This window comes from Urocampus carinirostris, chromosome 9 (assembly GCF_059441175.1).
Source record: "Urocampus carinirostris isolate Australia breed hairy pipefish chromosome 9, RoL_Ucar_1.0, whole genome shotgun sequence".
Classification (NCBI taxonomy): Eukaryota; Metazoa; Chordata; class Actinopteri; order Syngnathiformes; family Syngnathidae; genus Urocampus; species Urocampus carinirostris.
The window spans coordinates 22,728,513-22,744,613 of NC_142357.1; the positions used below are offsets into that span (position 1 = coordinate 22,728,513).

The 16,101-nt window shown below is 38.7% G+C and overlaps 1 protein-coding gene across 8 annotated transcripts in view; it reads right to left on the reverse strand.

The window, feature by feature from the left end:
* rapgef2b (Rap guanine nucleotide exchange factor 2b) overlaps positions 1–16,101 on the reverse strand; it is a 124,704-nt gene that overhangs the window by 24,845 nt on the left and 83,758 nt on the right. For 7 of the 8 annotated variants that reach the window (XM_088343266.1, XM_088343268.1, XM_088343269.1 and 4 more), the window contains 9 exons: positions 15,262–15,393; positions 11,276–11,453; positions 7,610–7,746; positions 5,127–5,285; positions 4,488–4,640; positions 4,239–4,403; positions 3,640–3,747; positions 3,361–3,564; positions 110–218 (listed from right to left, as the gene is read on the reverse strand). In XM_088343266.1, coding sequence (XP_088199392.1) covers positions 110–218; positions 3,361–3,564; positions 3,640–3,747; positions 4,239–4,403; positions 4,488–4,640; positions 5,127–5,285; positions 7,610–7,746; positions 11,276–11,453; positions 15,262–15,393 — 1,345 coding nt within the window. The remainder of the gene's footprint in view (positions 1–109; positions 219–3,360; positions 3,565–3,639; positions 3,748–4,238; positions 4,404–4,487; positions 4,641–5,126; positions 5,286–7,609; positions 7,747–11,275; positions 11,454–15,261; positions 15,394–16,101) is intronic. The other variant, XM_088343270.1, reaches the window with a different exon arrangement.

Consider the following 16,101-nt stretch of genomic DNA (forward strand, 5'->3'; position numbering starts at 1 on the left):
AGATATGATAACTGATGATGTGGTATTACTATGTGGAAAAACATCATAAATTTACCCTAAATTGTGAGAAGAACATTTATGCCATTTGGGATGTGTATTTTTTTTTTACCTAAAAGGTTGGTTTTCACAGTTATGGACAAATGTGTGTTGTTCTTCAGAATCTCATTGGCTTTGCCGAGTTGAACATTCTCAAAGTTCTGCCCATTCACCTCCAATATCTGCATGGGAAGAATAAACAAGAAAAAACACTTAAAAGTATGAATATAAACTTTTGACTTGACTTACTTTTGAATATTCCCTTATTTTAAAAGACAAGTTTTCACATCATTTCCTTGACCAGTTTTTGCCTCACACACTGAATATAAAATTCAGAGGAATGACTATATTTAATTTTCTTTAAAGAATGTGTTGGAAAACATTTATTTCCTCCTGAATAAATGCTAATGTGTCGAAGAATTTAAATCCATGACTTGAGAAAACGTATCCAATATCCTTAAATCATGGCAGAATACCGTAAATTCCGGACTATAGAGCGCACCTGATTATAAGCCGCACCAATCACATTTTAGGGGAAAACCGATTTTGTCCATACACAAGCCGCACCTGTATATAAGCCGCATGCACCCACATCAAACAAACACGAGATTAATCCAAGCCAAACTTCAAGTCCCGCGATTGAAACTAAATGTCCTTCATTGAAGCACACAGTCCAAAGGTCACAGCCGCCAAAATGAACGCAAAATGATATAGGTACTTAAAATTTGCCGCAGACCTGCAGATTCTAGGTGCCCGTTGATAGTAATCCAAGGAAAAAAAGTGTATATTTCCAAAAGGGTGGGAAAAATATATATCCATTATTGTCCGCCGTGTCCACGAAAACTCACCTCTACCGGTCCCCACTTTCCCATCAGCGTTGGCGTTTGCTCCGCCCCTCTTTTTTAATTTGCTCGTGCAGAATAAGTGTCTCAAATAAATACATTACAAAAATATACAGTTGCAAATACATATTACACATACTTACAAAGAAAGACGGTACATCGAGAGAGTTTTCAAAGCTTTAATAATAATAGCAATATAACTTTCACCCTAAACCGTGCCTTTGGGAGGTAGCCTCACGCTACTAAAAAGACGCTTGCATACCTGCAAATTAGTCTGTTAAGGAAATAAAAGCCGTATTCGCGAGAATACCGGCAGACCATCCGCTTCTTCCTTCTGGGTAAATACATCTAAGTTGTCTATCTCAATGTCAGAAAGAAATTTTATCATGATGACGTTGATCCACGCTCCCTTACTTCAATACATCCCAGCAATATGCCCGTTTGCTTTTAACATAGTGGCTGCGTCATGAGCCTTATTTCATGCAATTTGCACGATAAGGATATGTTTGCGCTCATAAGTTGTGATCTTCCTCGGCACATATATTCCACCGGTCTAAATCTTACCTCTCATACCTGAGCGCCGCTGGCGGCCCGTTAGAAAAATTACATAAATTGGCCGCATCTCTGAATAAGCCGCAGGGTTGAAAATTTGGGAAAAAAGTAGCGGCTTATAGTCCGGAATTTACGGTACATAACATGTTACTTCATCCTGAAATGCATAACAAATAACCTTCCATTAAAGAGGGGCTTTGCCATTTGCAGTTGGGCAGACAAGTGCTCTCAGACAACATTTGTTAAGACCTGTCAAATTTCGGAAGAAGCAAAACTAGATTTTTTTGATGGAAGGAGAACAAAGATAGCTGGTTGCAACATGCAGTTTGCTGGCACCCTGTTCAAAGCTGGACTTGACAAGCACTTTTTACACTTGCCTATGTTCTGAGCTTCCAGCTAAAGTCTCCTTAATCCTGGAAACCCATCTTGAGAATGTGCAATCCCCGTTAAGTCTCGTACAATCCAAACATCCCCTACAGCTCTTTTTTTGCTCGCTTTCCTGTTTTAGCTCTCTAACTAACACGTTCCATTGGGAATTGGTCCCGACGTTCTTATTAGGTGAAATCTAGCCATCCGCCTCAGAGTACCCATCCTCAGTCGAAAGCAGTTGTTGTGTAGGCTAGTTGGCTAATTGTTGTTGTTAGTGTGTTTACTGATCCGAGAGGAGTATCGGTTAGGCTGTACTTATTTAGAGGTCTAAAGGGATACTCAGGAGGCTTGTAACACAATACATTTGATCAAAAAGGATTCTCAATCGGTGGACACAGGATTACATTTGCTTTTAAAGTAGAACAGTTGGATCCCAACACGTTTTAAAGTTGTCATTATAAATTCAGGACGTTCACATGAAAAATATTGTTTCCTGGTTGAGAATGGAAGCAGGTAACTAGATCAAAGTTAACCTATTTTCAGGTCTATAAGGCTCACCCAAAAACTCTAAACTGGCCAGAATTGTAAGCGTTTGCCTCACAATCTGATGTGCATTATGTACGGAAAAAAAAAATGGAAACACATACAGGTAAATTGATTCGATTTTTGCTATTATTGATCAGTCATTATTTTTCAATGAGCACAAAATACATGACAATGATGACAACCTGAATGCCGGCAGTAAGAGTGCCAAATCCTGGTGAAAAAAGCAATAGCTCTTATCTCATAGTCATATTTTTGGTCACAATACCAGATACAAATGCCAGAGAAATGAGAAAACAAAGTGATTCAAAATTGGTCTAAAATTTTGTTTGACTCAAATTAAGCATTGTAGGTGACAAACGTTATCGAATACCAAGGCCATTTGTTTATTTTTTTCTTTCAATATGACTCAATTACTTTGCCCAATGACTTTCCCTTCATTCAATTCATAATCACGTGCATTTTGTAAATATTTTGCGAATCGGCGATACAATACTTTATTTTAGTGGTCCCCCACCTTTTTTATCATGGACTGGTTTGAAAATATTCTCACAGCCCGGCCCTATAATGACAACAACATAGCACCGTGACGAAAAGTGATATGATGATGAGATAAAACATGATGCCTTTTAATGTGTCGTCCGTATCCCTTGTAGTATAGTGGATAGGATTCAGCTTCGATTACCTTTTATCCAATTTTTGCAATTGTGATCGGTGATATTTGTTTCGAATGATCAATCAATGCCCAACTACGCAACTTATTCAATTTGAGTACAACCTTAAGACTTTCTGTAGTATTAATTCTATATGCCTAATAATCCGGTGTGCCTTATTAAAAACATATCAGAAAACACAATTTTTTTGCGGGGGGCACCTCATAATCCGGTGTGCCTCATAATGCGGAAAAATAAAATTAATACGGGTCAATAATCGCAGGTTTCAACCTATCAACTAACTGGATAAGACACAAATCATCATCAGCAAGGCTGGTATTAGAGAATAAAATTGAGTAAAGTACTTGATCTCCTCGCTTAAGCCCTGCCTCGGCCGCCTTGCTGCCAGCCTCCACGGTGTCAATGAAGATCCTGAAGCCTTTGTCCTGTCCTCCCAGCAGGGTAAAAGCGAGGTCAGCCTCCCTGGATGCTTTGGTTAATGTCACCACACGAGGTTTAGCTTTGGCAGCGCACGCAATGTTCAACAGCCGCAGGTGGCCGCACATTTTCTGGAGATGAGCGTTACAAAGAATGCATGATGGCAGAACCTTTCATTTTCATCACTTGAGATATAGGAAACATACTTCTCTCTCTAGGTTGCTTTCAAACTCCTCCAGGAAGTGAGTCATTGCTGTGTCACCTTCAAAGTCATTGAAGTGGTTGTTCACCCAAAGCAACACTACCCTCGTCACCTGTGCAAACAAAGATATTTCACTGGTTTAAAAAAAAAAAAAAAAAAAAAAACAAGATTTTTCAGCATTTTTTTTTTCATGTCAATTCACATTTTTGAGAATCTTAGGCATAATAGTCTACTTTGAATCTCCATAGTTAGTTTTCTTCCATGCGGTTTTAAGCATTTGTTTTTGGTTGCATTACAATTTAAAGCCACGTCTAGTGGTCAAATAATACACAATGTCCCTTTAAAATCATAATTATTTGCCATATGCCAAATTAAAATATTACCAAATATATAAACCTGATATATTAAACAAAAATACACGAAATTTAATGCATAAAATGAACATTATTTTTGTTTGTGTGAGTTAATTTCAATGTGACTATTATTCATAAAATTACTTCTACCTATGCATTTTAAAGAGGCATTTTTACTTAAAATTTTGTTAGAAAAGTACATAAATGCGGACCATTTACCATTTACATTTTATTTCCTACATATGCCTACCTTGTCCCTGAGACTGGGGTCATGAAACCACTCCAGCAACTTTTTGCCCACCACCATAGGGCTAGACAGGAAGGTCCTGTATGTCAACAAGAAGTCCTCGATGTAGGTGGGATCCACTACAGAGTGCTCCTCTACCAGGTGCATGGTCAGACGCTCCGAAGTTCCCTGGGTGGAAACACAGCCTTGTTATTAAAAGAAAACCTACAAATTGAACAACTACAACAGTGCTGTTTGACACTCATAGCTCACCTTGATGACAATGTGTCCTTTCCTTGTGCCAGTTCGGTCAAGTTCTCTGTGTTCCTTGACCATGACTATCTCTCCTTCCTCCTCTACCTTTTGCATGTTTTTCTCTACCTGGTTCAGGATGCAGCAGTAGTCCTGCTGGGCTATGCATACAAACTATACACACACACACACACACACACACACACACACACACACACACACACACACACACACACAAATAAATAGCAGATGAGTGTATTTTTTCCATATATTTAGTTTTTATGTAATTTTTGACAGAAAGATGATCAGTTTGCAGGTGTTTGTAGGCGTTTGCTAATGTAGCTTAAGACAATTGTTGCCAAGGTGGGATTTCATAAGTACGTAGGCTGAAAAGGGTAAAAAAAGAAAAGTTGTTTCTTTTTTACTACTCATCATTTCATAATAAGTAAGAGGTCATCCCAACCATGCGCAGAAAAGCTACTTGAAACGACCCATTAAGTCCACTCCCCAGAGAGCTTCACAATCATCAACAGCGAGGCTTCTAGGGGGAGGCGTTGCAAGAAGCCAGGGCAGGAACATCAGTTGCAAACGACCTCGACCATTAAGACGCCTAACAGCCGTGTAACGTTCATTTTTAGTGGCACATGAAGGACGCTATACCTGGCAGTCGTCCACTTTGGTCTTCATGGCTCCCTTCATGTACTCCTTCTCCATGGTGGGCGACACCCCAAAGCTGTTGCCCATGCACAGGACCTCCGTGCGCCCATCGGGGTACGTGACCTCCACTGAACCGTTTAGGATCACAGACCAGGAGTCGAGCTGGAGGAGCAACACCGTGTCATATAATAAGACCCAATTGTAACATTAATCAAAAGACTACTGAAAAGCAAAGTGATTACAGATTGAATTTATTTCCCTCTGGTCAGAAAATTCAGACTTTTTTAAACCAATATATATTTTATATTTTCGACGGCGTGACAAAGAGCGCGTTCAAATATTTCACCAGTAATTACCTGGAGTGACAAAATAAATAAATACATAAATAAAATAACATTACCATATTTTCTGCACTATAAGGCACAGCGGATTATATTGTGCAGTCCCCCCCAAAGTATTTTGCTATGTATTTTCATATATAAGGCAAGTGGAATTAAAACTACAGCAAAAGCGAGGGTTGCATAAAAAATAAATATATAAAAAATATATATATATCTATACCATAGAACATAAATTAACATTACGACATCTGGTTTCACTACTAAATTAGTTTTAACAACAAACAAACATGATAACTACAGGGCACTCGATAAACACGCAGATATGTTTTCTCAAAGGCAGAAAAGTTATCGTATGCAGTATCATGAAGGAGCTATGATTTTAATTAGCACCGGAACCTCAAGTCAGGGGGCTGTCTGATTGGCTAGGATCTTGGCTCTCTCCGGTCGTGTTAGTGACGTTCGCATGTCTTAATAAACTGATTATATAGACTATGATTGCTTTTTTGTTTTAATTACGCCAATCAATATTTCTTAAAAACATTAAACTGAATACGATCGCGAGAAAAAATCTGTCAAAATGCAGCAATTAGAAGCTTAGTGCAGTGTTTTTTAGCCATTTGAGCCAGCGCATGGTTTTTACATTGAAAAATGACACTGAACAGTACGTTTAATTACAATTTATAATAGCCCCAGTTTTTACAGCACAGACACTTGACAATGACATAATATTTGCAGAAAATGATTCATAAATGTTTTATAAAATTTTAAAAAGTGAAATAGGATAATTTCTCACGACACACCTGACGATATCTCACGGCAATCACTAGGCCTAGTGCGTGCTCACGCAAAGGGCAGTCAGATTTTGCAAGGGAGTCTGATTTTGGCACAACACCAGCAAGCAGACAAAGCAAGTGGTTTCACGAGAGTGGGAAACATTTGTTGGGTTTTTTGTTTTTTAACCACTTCTTTTGAATTGAATGGCTGAACGGCTTGAATTTTGGCTGCCCGAAAAGTTCCTAAATGGTGGGGTAAGCATTTGTAATTTTTTTAATGTGCTTTTTTGGGGGAGATTAAATATTTTTTTTATATCTTAATTATTTTTTTCCTACAAAGAAATGAACCAGCAATAACTGAAGCGTGAAGTAGTTAGGGGTCTCTGTATTTCAAGGATTAGTATTTGTAACTTAAAATATTTTCATTTACAAGAAAAAAAAAATATGTTGAAATATTTAACAAAAAAAATAAAATTGTATTTGATGCTTCTATCTAGCCATCTTCTTCAGCCTATTAATTTTAAGAGGAGATAAACTAAGTCCAGAGTAAATAAATTATTCCAAAGGTTTACATACATTGTAAGTTTAAAATCTCATAGTTTTGGTCTTTCTCTTTGTCATTTCTGTCTGATAATTATAACTGGGTTCAGTTGTAGGAACAATATGCGTTTATCAGATAAAAAGTAATGTTCAATTGTGTATTACAATTGTCATCAACAACCATGGAACACAATCTCTACTGATGTATCTGATAGGAAGCATAAATGAATGAAAAAAAAGCTGCCAAAAAGCAATCTTTACAAACCTAAATTTCAATTCACATGCTCTAGAGAAACATGCATTCAAATATAGAAATGATGTTGGCGTGTAAGATAAAAATATAATCCGTGTACCAGAGAGGCCCACAAGTTCACTGTATTTATAAGAATGCCAGGTTCTACTGGATAATTTATTAGACCATTATCTCTTTAAGAAACTTAAATATATTTAATTTGATATAATACAATACACAGTACATAACATAGCCTAATTAATAAAAGATTAGTATTTCCAACAAAGAAAGTAGTATAATAAGAAATTTCTTTGTTCAATTGGTACTGCTACCATGGTGGCAAATTCCATTGACACGGACTATTTATATGACTTCCAATAGTTAAAAAATGTTCAGTCAACCTATTGACTACAGCCCCCAGTTCCATTGTGGCCATTGAAAGTCGCGTCTCGCTTCGACCGCCTGAAGAGATTCACAGGGGGCGCGAGACGCTCTGTATTTGGCGTTAATAGAGCATGAAATATGTATATGACATGGGAGAAGCACAAATAAAAGAGGAGTCACTTGTGTTTTTTTCTTTCTGAAACAAAATAAGCACACCTCCTCGCCGTCATTGAGGACGATGGTCCCGGCCCGCTCAACCACTGCAAATACCATGACTGCACACAGTTCGCGCCGTACTGACATGGTCATGTTGGCGAAGGCCGGCAGCTGATGCATGAACTCCAGCAATTGTTCTGTGAGAAAAAGGGAGAAAAGGGGGGAGGTTTTTTTTTTATAAGGCTTTGTTTTGAAACCACTAAAATGTAATAATGGAGCTAATATCTGTCATAACCTTAATTGATTTAAACATAAACTATCTTAAGGAGGAGTAGTAAGCATCTAAGAGATCATTTGAGAAATAAGACATACTTGGTACACAAAATCTTACTCTCACACGTGCACAACTATACGGTCATACAGACACAATCACACCCACACAAATATGCTCATACACACACTACTATGCATACACCTGGAATTACTCCCAGTATAGTAATATTTTTTAGAGAAAATGGTAGTATATGTATAAGAGTATAATAATGTGAGTATAAGAGTATAAAAATATATGTGAGAGTATAGTAGTGTGTGTATTAGAGTAAAGTAGCGTGTATGAAAGAGTATATTCGTATGTTTGAGAGAGTATATTAGTATTTGTGCATGGGTATGACTGTGTCTGTATGATAGTATAGTTGTGGATGTGAGAGCATGTATGATTTACTCCTCAAACTGCTATTCATAGGCATCTTCTCCACGTATATGCTGTACATTTACATTTATTTCCTTCTCTCTTTCAAATACAACAATAATGTTTAGCTGACCTTTCAGTCGAAACTGTGAGAACATTCAATGTTGTGATAGACATTTAGTAGTGAACAAAGTAGCTTTCACACCCATTGTCAATGTCATTGACGACTTGAAGTTAGGTGCAGAGCAAGTGCTGACTCGTTGTTCAGTGTGAACTCACTGCACATTTCAATCACTGCATCGCACCAGCAAATGACTTCAAGACAATTCACGGAAAGGGAGTGGCACTTAAATGCATGATAAAGGGAAAACTAAGTTACTACGATTGTATAGCTAGTCATTTTCTTCAGAACTAAGACCGATTTTATAAAAAAATTTTTTTAAAAAAGGCACTTTTATAATTACAATATTTTCTGCACTAAAAGGCAAACCGGATTTTAAAGTGCACACCAAAAAAAAAAGTTTTTTGTCATATATTTTTCATACATAAGGCACATAAATTTGGACTTCCGTGTTTAACTGTTGGGCTACGCCATACAATAGTGCAATGAAGAAACTTACAGGAGGTAATCTGTCAATAAGGATCGCCGATTAACAATTGGAAAAATCTGCAATGGTAATTGAACCCGTGAGTGGCGATGGGAGCATCGACTCTTTACCACTAGACCACCAGTGGTACAGATAACATATAAAAAGGCATTGAAGCTCATCTTATGATCACACTTTTTTCCACTCACAGGTCCACAAACACACACAGATAAATACAGTATGCATTTCTAACCTTATCCAGCAAAATCTGCGGTATATAATATGCACCGTGTTATAAGGTGCACTTTCAATTTTCTGGCCCATTTGGGATTTTTAGGTGTACATTTATAGTTTGGAAAATATGGTAATCAAAAAGTCAGAACGTTACATCACCATATCAAAATTAATGTATTGAAATAGAAAAATTACATATTTAATACATCAAAATTGTTCACTATTTTTGGATAAGGCAAAAAAAAAAATTCCCCAGAACTAGCTTTATTTACATAAATGTATGGCTTAATTCAACAAAATCAGTCAAATTATCATCATAATATTTATTAGGGGAAATATACTTGAAACTGTTTCATTTGTATTATGTACTTTTGCATTAAACTGATTTCGTCTTTCGCAGAGTTCCGACATTTTCGATATTGTGACTATTTGTTTCACCGTTCTAAGTGTGTCCAGGGTGACCCCACGGTTGCTACAGAAACAAGCGTGTCTTGCGTGTGCGGAAGGAAGCGTTTGAATGTTTGATGCGCTGGGCGAGGTTAGGCTGCAGGATGTGCCAGGAGTGACCTAGAAAAAAGCCTGCTGGCATAGAGGAGGGAGGGCTGATGGCGGGTAGTGGGCAGGCTTCTGCGGGGGAGATTAACTGTGAAGATGGAGGAGGAAGAATAGGAGGAGGAGGACAGCGAAGAGGGCACTCACTTTTCTTCTCACTCCAACTAACACATACTCCTCTTGTCAACATTAAGCCTTTTCAAATTTGGCTAATACACGTTGTTGGACCGCAGTTTTGAAGATACCGAAAAAGTTCTTCTGCTTTGTGAATATATCATCATAGAATCGTCAACAGTTATTTTGGGGAAAGACTAAAAAAATCCATTGCTTTTTTTTCTAAATTGGTGTTAAGCTATATTTCAAAATAACTGAACGAGGTCTTTAGAGTGATCCTTATTTTCGAACTTTTGATTGTTCCTCAGCGAGGGCATGAATATGTTGTGAAACCATGAGAAGGCGCTTCCTTTGAAGACTGACATAGGTCAAAATAATTTAAGATACCCCGATGCCACTTCGGTACAGTAATTTAATAGGGTAGTCTCAAAATATAGGGAGAATTTCCAAAGTGAATGTTTTGACAAGCAGGGCAGCACGGCGGCGCAGTGGTTAGCGCATGTGCGGCACAGTTCATGTCTTGGGAACCTCCTGCGTGGGTTCAAATCCAGCTCCAGACTTCCTGTGCGGAGTTTGTATGTTCTCCCCGTGCTTGCGTGGGTTTCCTCCGGGCACTCCGGTTTCCTCCCACATTCCAAAAACATGCATTTCAGGTGAATTGGCCGGTCCAAATTGTCCCTAGGTGTGAATGAGCGAGTGAGTTGTCTGTCCCTGTGTGCCCTGCGATTGGCTGGCAACCAGTTCAGGGTGTCCCCTGCCCACTGCCCGGAGATGGCTGGGATGGGCTCCAGCCCCCCCGCGACCCTAATAAGGATAAGCGGTACGGCTAATGAGATGAGATGAGATGTTTTGACAAGCGAAGGAACAATAAGAAAACACATCTTATGAAGTTTGAGATTGATCAGACAGATTTAAAATGTAACCAGAAGCCACTTTGGCCTGGTAATATCAGCAATCAAAGCTGTGCTTTTAAATTGATTTATTTTGTAGGGTGTAAAAATTTGAAAAAAAAAAAATATATATATATATATATGCGTGTTACAGTTGTGTGGTAAACTGTATTTAAGTATCACATTTTATTCAACGCTAATTTTGTTGCAACTCAGCTTCAGATGTTGTTTGGGCCGAGCTAAGTATAGGAGTGAAAAGTATGGCAGCTGCAAATGCAACGAGGAAAAAGACAGCCTTCATGAATATCTTGGCCGGATCCTTTAACAAGAACCTAGGCTCTCTGCCTCCTTGACAGTCTTATTGTCTTGATTGTGGAAGTGAAAGAACTGACTCAGCATTCCCTCAAGTAGGGCAGCTGCTTTCCCATCATAGGCTGGGGGTCCTTTCAAAGCACAGCTCTGATTGAAGATATTACCGGGGCAAATTGGCCTTGTGGCAATTTTTAAATATGTCCGATCCACCTGAAACTTCATAAGATTTGTTTTCTCATTGTTTCACACCTCATTTAGGCCTTGGCTTGTTAAAACATTCATTTTGGAAATTCTACCCATAAATAATGATATCCCCTATGGTCATTAATGCGTTAAAAGTCCGGCTCACCTATATCGTCGTCTGTCCTGTCCATGGGGTCCTTCTCTAGGCAGTCGCGCACGATGTCCCGGCTCATGAGGGGGTCCGACGCCCTTTCAATGTCTTCCTCGTCGTCATCCTCCTCAGAGTCGACGGCCGTCTCAGGCAAGCCGCTCAGGTCCATGTCGCCCGGTTCATTTTCTGTGGCCTAATAAGAGGAGGGAATGAAAGAAGGACAAGCAGTTTTAAATTTTCCCTTGGATTTTGGACGAAGGGCTGATGTTCACACCGAGCAATGAAGTTGAATGCTGACCTACCATCACAGCTCACCCAACTAATCTTAACATACATAAAATAAAGTTTTCCAAGCATAAAAACCATTCAATTGATCATTTAATGTAAACAGGATGCAAAATTTTTAGTAAAGTGAAAAAAAACTTAAATATTCAATGAAGATAATAAGCAGACCAGAAATACGCATTGTATTAAAGATGTACTTTAAGGCGCACCGAATTATCAGGGGCAACCCTATAAAATACTCTTTTGTGATATTTTTTCACATACAGAAGTGCACTGAATTATACAGTGCATGAATTCAAAACTACATTAAGGGCTAGGGTTGAACAAAAATTTAAAAAGAACCAAATTTGTGCATTGGTTGAAAAGTTGGAATTATAACTGATCACATTAGGTGCAGAAGGAATCAAACCCAGACCCATGGATTCCCTTCCAACCATCCATCCATGTTTTAGTGCTCTTACCATGCATTTCTACTTGTGTCTGCATATTTGATGCATGTTTCAATTTCTGGCCAAGTTGGCGTTTAAGGTGCGCCTTATAGTACGGTAAATATGGTCAATTAAAAAGAGGAACCCAAAAAACAAAAACAAATGTGCAACATTTGTTTAAATGCAATTAATAACCCCAAAAAAGCATGAGCAACAGTAGGGGCCTAAAATGAACAATGCAAATTACTTAAAATATACCCCCAAAAAATGTTTTAAATATACATATATATCGAAATAAAAAAAGCAGACACACTTAAATACTGGTTTGACAAATTCTGACAATAAAAAAAAGAATATATACATCTGTTTTTTTCTTCCGAACTTTACAACCAAGTGAATTCAACACTTAAAAAAACATTCAACACACCAACTTCAGCAAAAAAAATACCAGACAAAAGGGTACAATGAAATTGATTCACTTTTTTTTTTTTTAAATACAGGTCTCATGTTGAAACCTTGATGCAGGGCTCCAGCTCCCAACAAAAAAAATCTCTCTAATACAGCATAAAACATATTGCAGAATCCTGCCTCATTTCAAGCACTTTTTCAAAACACTACCACGCACCGGCTCAAGTGCAGCGTGACAAACAGGCTGCCGAGCATATTAATTCCCAAGCTTTTCCCCGAGTTATCCTTGCAATGCCCCGTTCTTAGAAAGAGATGATGAAATGACTCCCGTTTTTCCTGCATCAGAGAAAACAACCTTTGGAAGATAAAAGCAGGTGCAAAACGCGCATTCCATAAGCTCACCTTATTGACCACGGGAGACACTCTTGTGTGGGCAAAATATCCGCAAAATTCTAGTGCCAGACGCATGATGGGTGTAATCGGTACTTTTTAAAGGTGAGGTCTACCCGAGACTCAACTCATCTTCTTGTGTCATATTCTCCTCAAATGCTAGCCAAGAGCAGAGCAGCACATTAATGATTCATTAACAGCAAGTCAGAGAGGACATTTGGGCGTGGGCCTACTAGTGGGCGGGGTCGGCCCATACGAGGGGTTTTCATTTTCGAATCACAATAAGCAAAAACAATAGTTAGGACTGTCAATGCCAACACAGTCTCGCAAAGAAGTAGTAGTAAATTCTTATCTTAAAATGTAGACCAATCTTATCCTAAACGTTGTTACTGCTATTTATAAATTAAAAGCACCATGCACGGATTTCAGGCCAAATACATACAAAGGCGTAGCCGCCATTAAAAATCAGGTGCTGTTAATATTTCATCAGAGCTATTCTTGGATCAATGCTTTTAAAGGCCGCTTGAAGGGCCAACATCATCACTTATTCAGACACCACAGCCGCACTGAACACAGATAGACCCGCCTCGCTGTTGACGGCGACCGTGAGAACGAGCCTTGATTAACCTTTTCCGAGCTTCCCGTCCCAAAATATCCTGAGTCAGCATTGCCTGACAAGCTAGAAATGAAAAGACTGGAGGAATTCCCAAAAGAAACTATTAAATAGGCACCCGAGAAATCATCCGAGACAAGTAACAAATTTTCCAAATTGAGACATACTGCCAATCCTCTAAAAAAATCCCCCAAAAAGATCTGAGTAGAGTGGTCACAAAATTGTGCACAGATCTTTAAGTTAAAAAAAATCTAATTCCAACTAACGTTAAATAAGAGTCAGTGCACTTCTGACAGCTTTTAAGGTTTAGATTATCGAGTTCCTGTGTTTATCCAATGTCTTTCATCGTTTGTGGTCGGTTGAGGACTGGCTAACTGATAAAAAGTAAATGTGGGCTTACGTTCTTTAAACAACAAGCAATCGCTTAATCCTGTTTACTATGGAAATGTGTCCTTCTCTGTAAGGTCTTAAAATAAACCCACTTAAGGGTCAGGGGGTGATTAAGAGCAGCGATTTTTGTCACATGGTAATATTGAGGCCGAATAGTCTTTTGTAAACTCATTTTCGAGCTGGAATACAACCAGGGACTACATTATTATAGCTGCAAAAGAACTAAAGTAATAAAAAAGTAGAATAAAAAGAAATACAAAATTTATAATAAAAATCAATAAAAACTCTCCACCAAGATTAGACTAGTATAAAACCGCAATGGAATTGAAAACTGTATGGTGTATGTGTGGGGTGCCATATAGTTTAAGGGTCACTATCGCACACTGACATCTCAGAACACACGCACAATTAGACAAGCGTAAATTTTAAGCAATGCTGTGGACTTTAACAGAGCTCCTTAAGTATACGCCAGCGTTAAGATGCGTAGGAATTAAGAGGATTAGTCGGCACAAGAATTTTCTGCTCTTTTCAGATGTTTTTGTTTCCACCATAGGGGGCGAGAATGCTCATTTTTATGTTCTTTTTTTCAAAAGCACCTCTTGTCTTCCTGTCAACTTAAATGACTATATCACTAACGCTGACCCGTTCAAACATCTCGATTTGACCCAACAACCCACTGTTACTTATGGAAGTCACTTTGCTCTTTAGAAAATAGCCTTATGTTTAGTTTTGAAATATGTTTTCATTCACATGTCAGAAAACTGTCATTGTCTACCAATGAAAAATATAGTATATATTATTATTATATCATATACCGGAGCCATATCCCCCTAGTGGGAGGTGGCTAGAGTCATTTCTGACTTTTTTGGGGAGATTGATACAGAGGAGGGGATTCCCAGCCCCCTCGCTCAACCCAACTGATGGGTTGGGAGTCATTAGTTGACCAAACCCCCCAATTCCAACCCCTAATGCCGAGCGCCAAGCAGGGAGGCAATGAGTACCAATGTTGTAAGTTTTAGGTATGACTCGGTCGAGGCTTGAACCACAACCTCCCAATCTCGGGGCGGGCGCCGTTACCCCCAAGGCCACCAAGCTGGTTATATATAGTACATATAGTAGATATATAAATTAAATATAGTACATACTTGATGTAAACCCAAACCAGAAGGTTAAACAAAAGCGAAGACTACATACATGCATACAGTTTCAACATATAGAAACACTGGGTTTTAGACCCTGTCGAATGAGCGTTCCGTCCAGCTAAATCTTAGTCCGACATTCATAGACAAGAAAATACCCAGGCACATCATAAACCCACAGCTGAAGAAAGACTCTACATTTGAAAAACGAGCAGATTCATAGCGATCTGCAATTAGTTTTGCCATACTTACCCTTCCACCTAAGTACTGAAAAGAGATGATGCGTCTGAAGAAGATAATTTTGTTTTTCTTTGCGATGGGACGATCTTGTTTCCCCTAGTGCCTCACCTGGTATATATCAGACAGGCTGCTGCTTCCAGAGTCACTCGTAATACTACATCCAGAGTGGCTGGAGGACACGTGCGTCACCTGTGGGTGCAAGCCGTCGGCCAAGTGAAGTCGGCTGAAGTCTGCGGGAAGCTGCACAAATACACATGACACACACGCTTACAATCAGTATCAGCATGCAGACCAAAGCTAGGGACGCTACAGGACACCGTAGGTAAAAAAAGAAAAAAAAGAAAACACGAAACAGAAAATAGTGAAAGTATATGTCAGATTAGGCATCCTCGATATTAAAAGACTTGAGCTGAACCACAATATTGCTGTGACCTTCTTTGCTTGTCATCTTTTTATCTAAAAGCACTCTTGCACACATTATCCACTTTGAACAAGTAATGGACATTGGCACAAGGGTCAAGTTAAATCACCTTCGCCCTTGGGTGTGTGGGCGTCCAAGACAGTTAAGGCACTTACTAAAAAACGCCCCAGTAAAAAGTCAATCCCTTAATATTCTGATGGTGGTCTGTCAGACTGTCTAGAAGCAAATACGTCTTTATGATGTCACCAGTCACTGAAATAAGTAATGCTACATATCATTAGAAAGCTTCAACTTATGGGATTCAAAATATGCTTGTCACAGAAATATCAAAATTCGTCTGAATCAAGATACCTGAAAACTATCAAGCCGGCATAGTTCACCAATAACGTGCTTTGAAAGTCAGCTGATGAAATTATTCTCCTTATACACGGTCTTGGTACATTCAAGACAGTCCAGTGAATCTAACCGTAAAAAATATTTACACCATAATGCAGACATAAAAAAAACAAACTCTAAAGGTTTCCTCC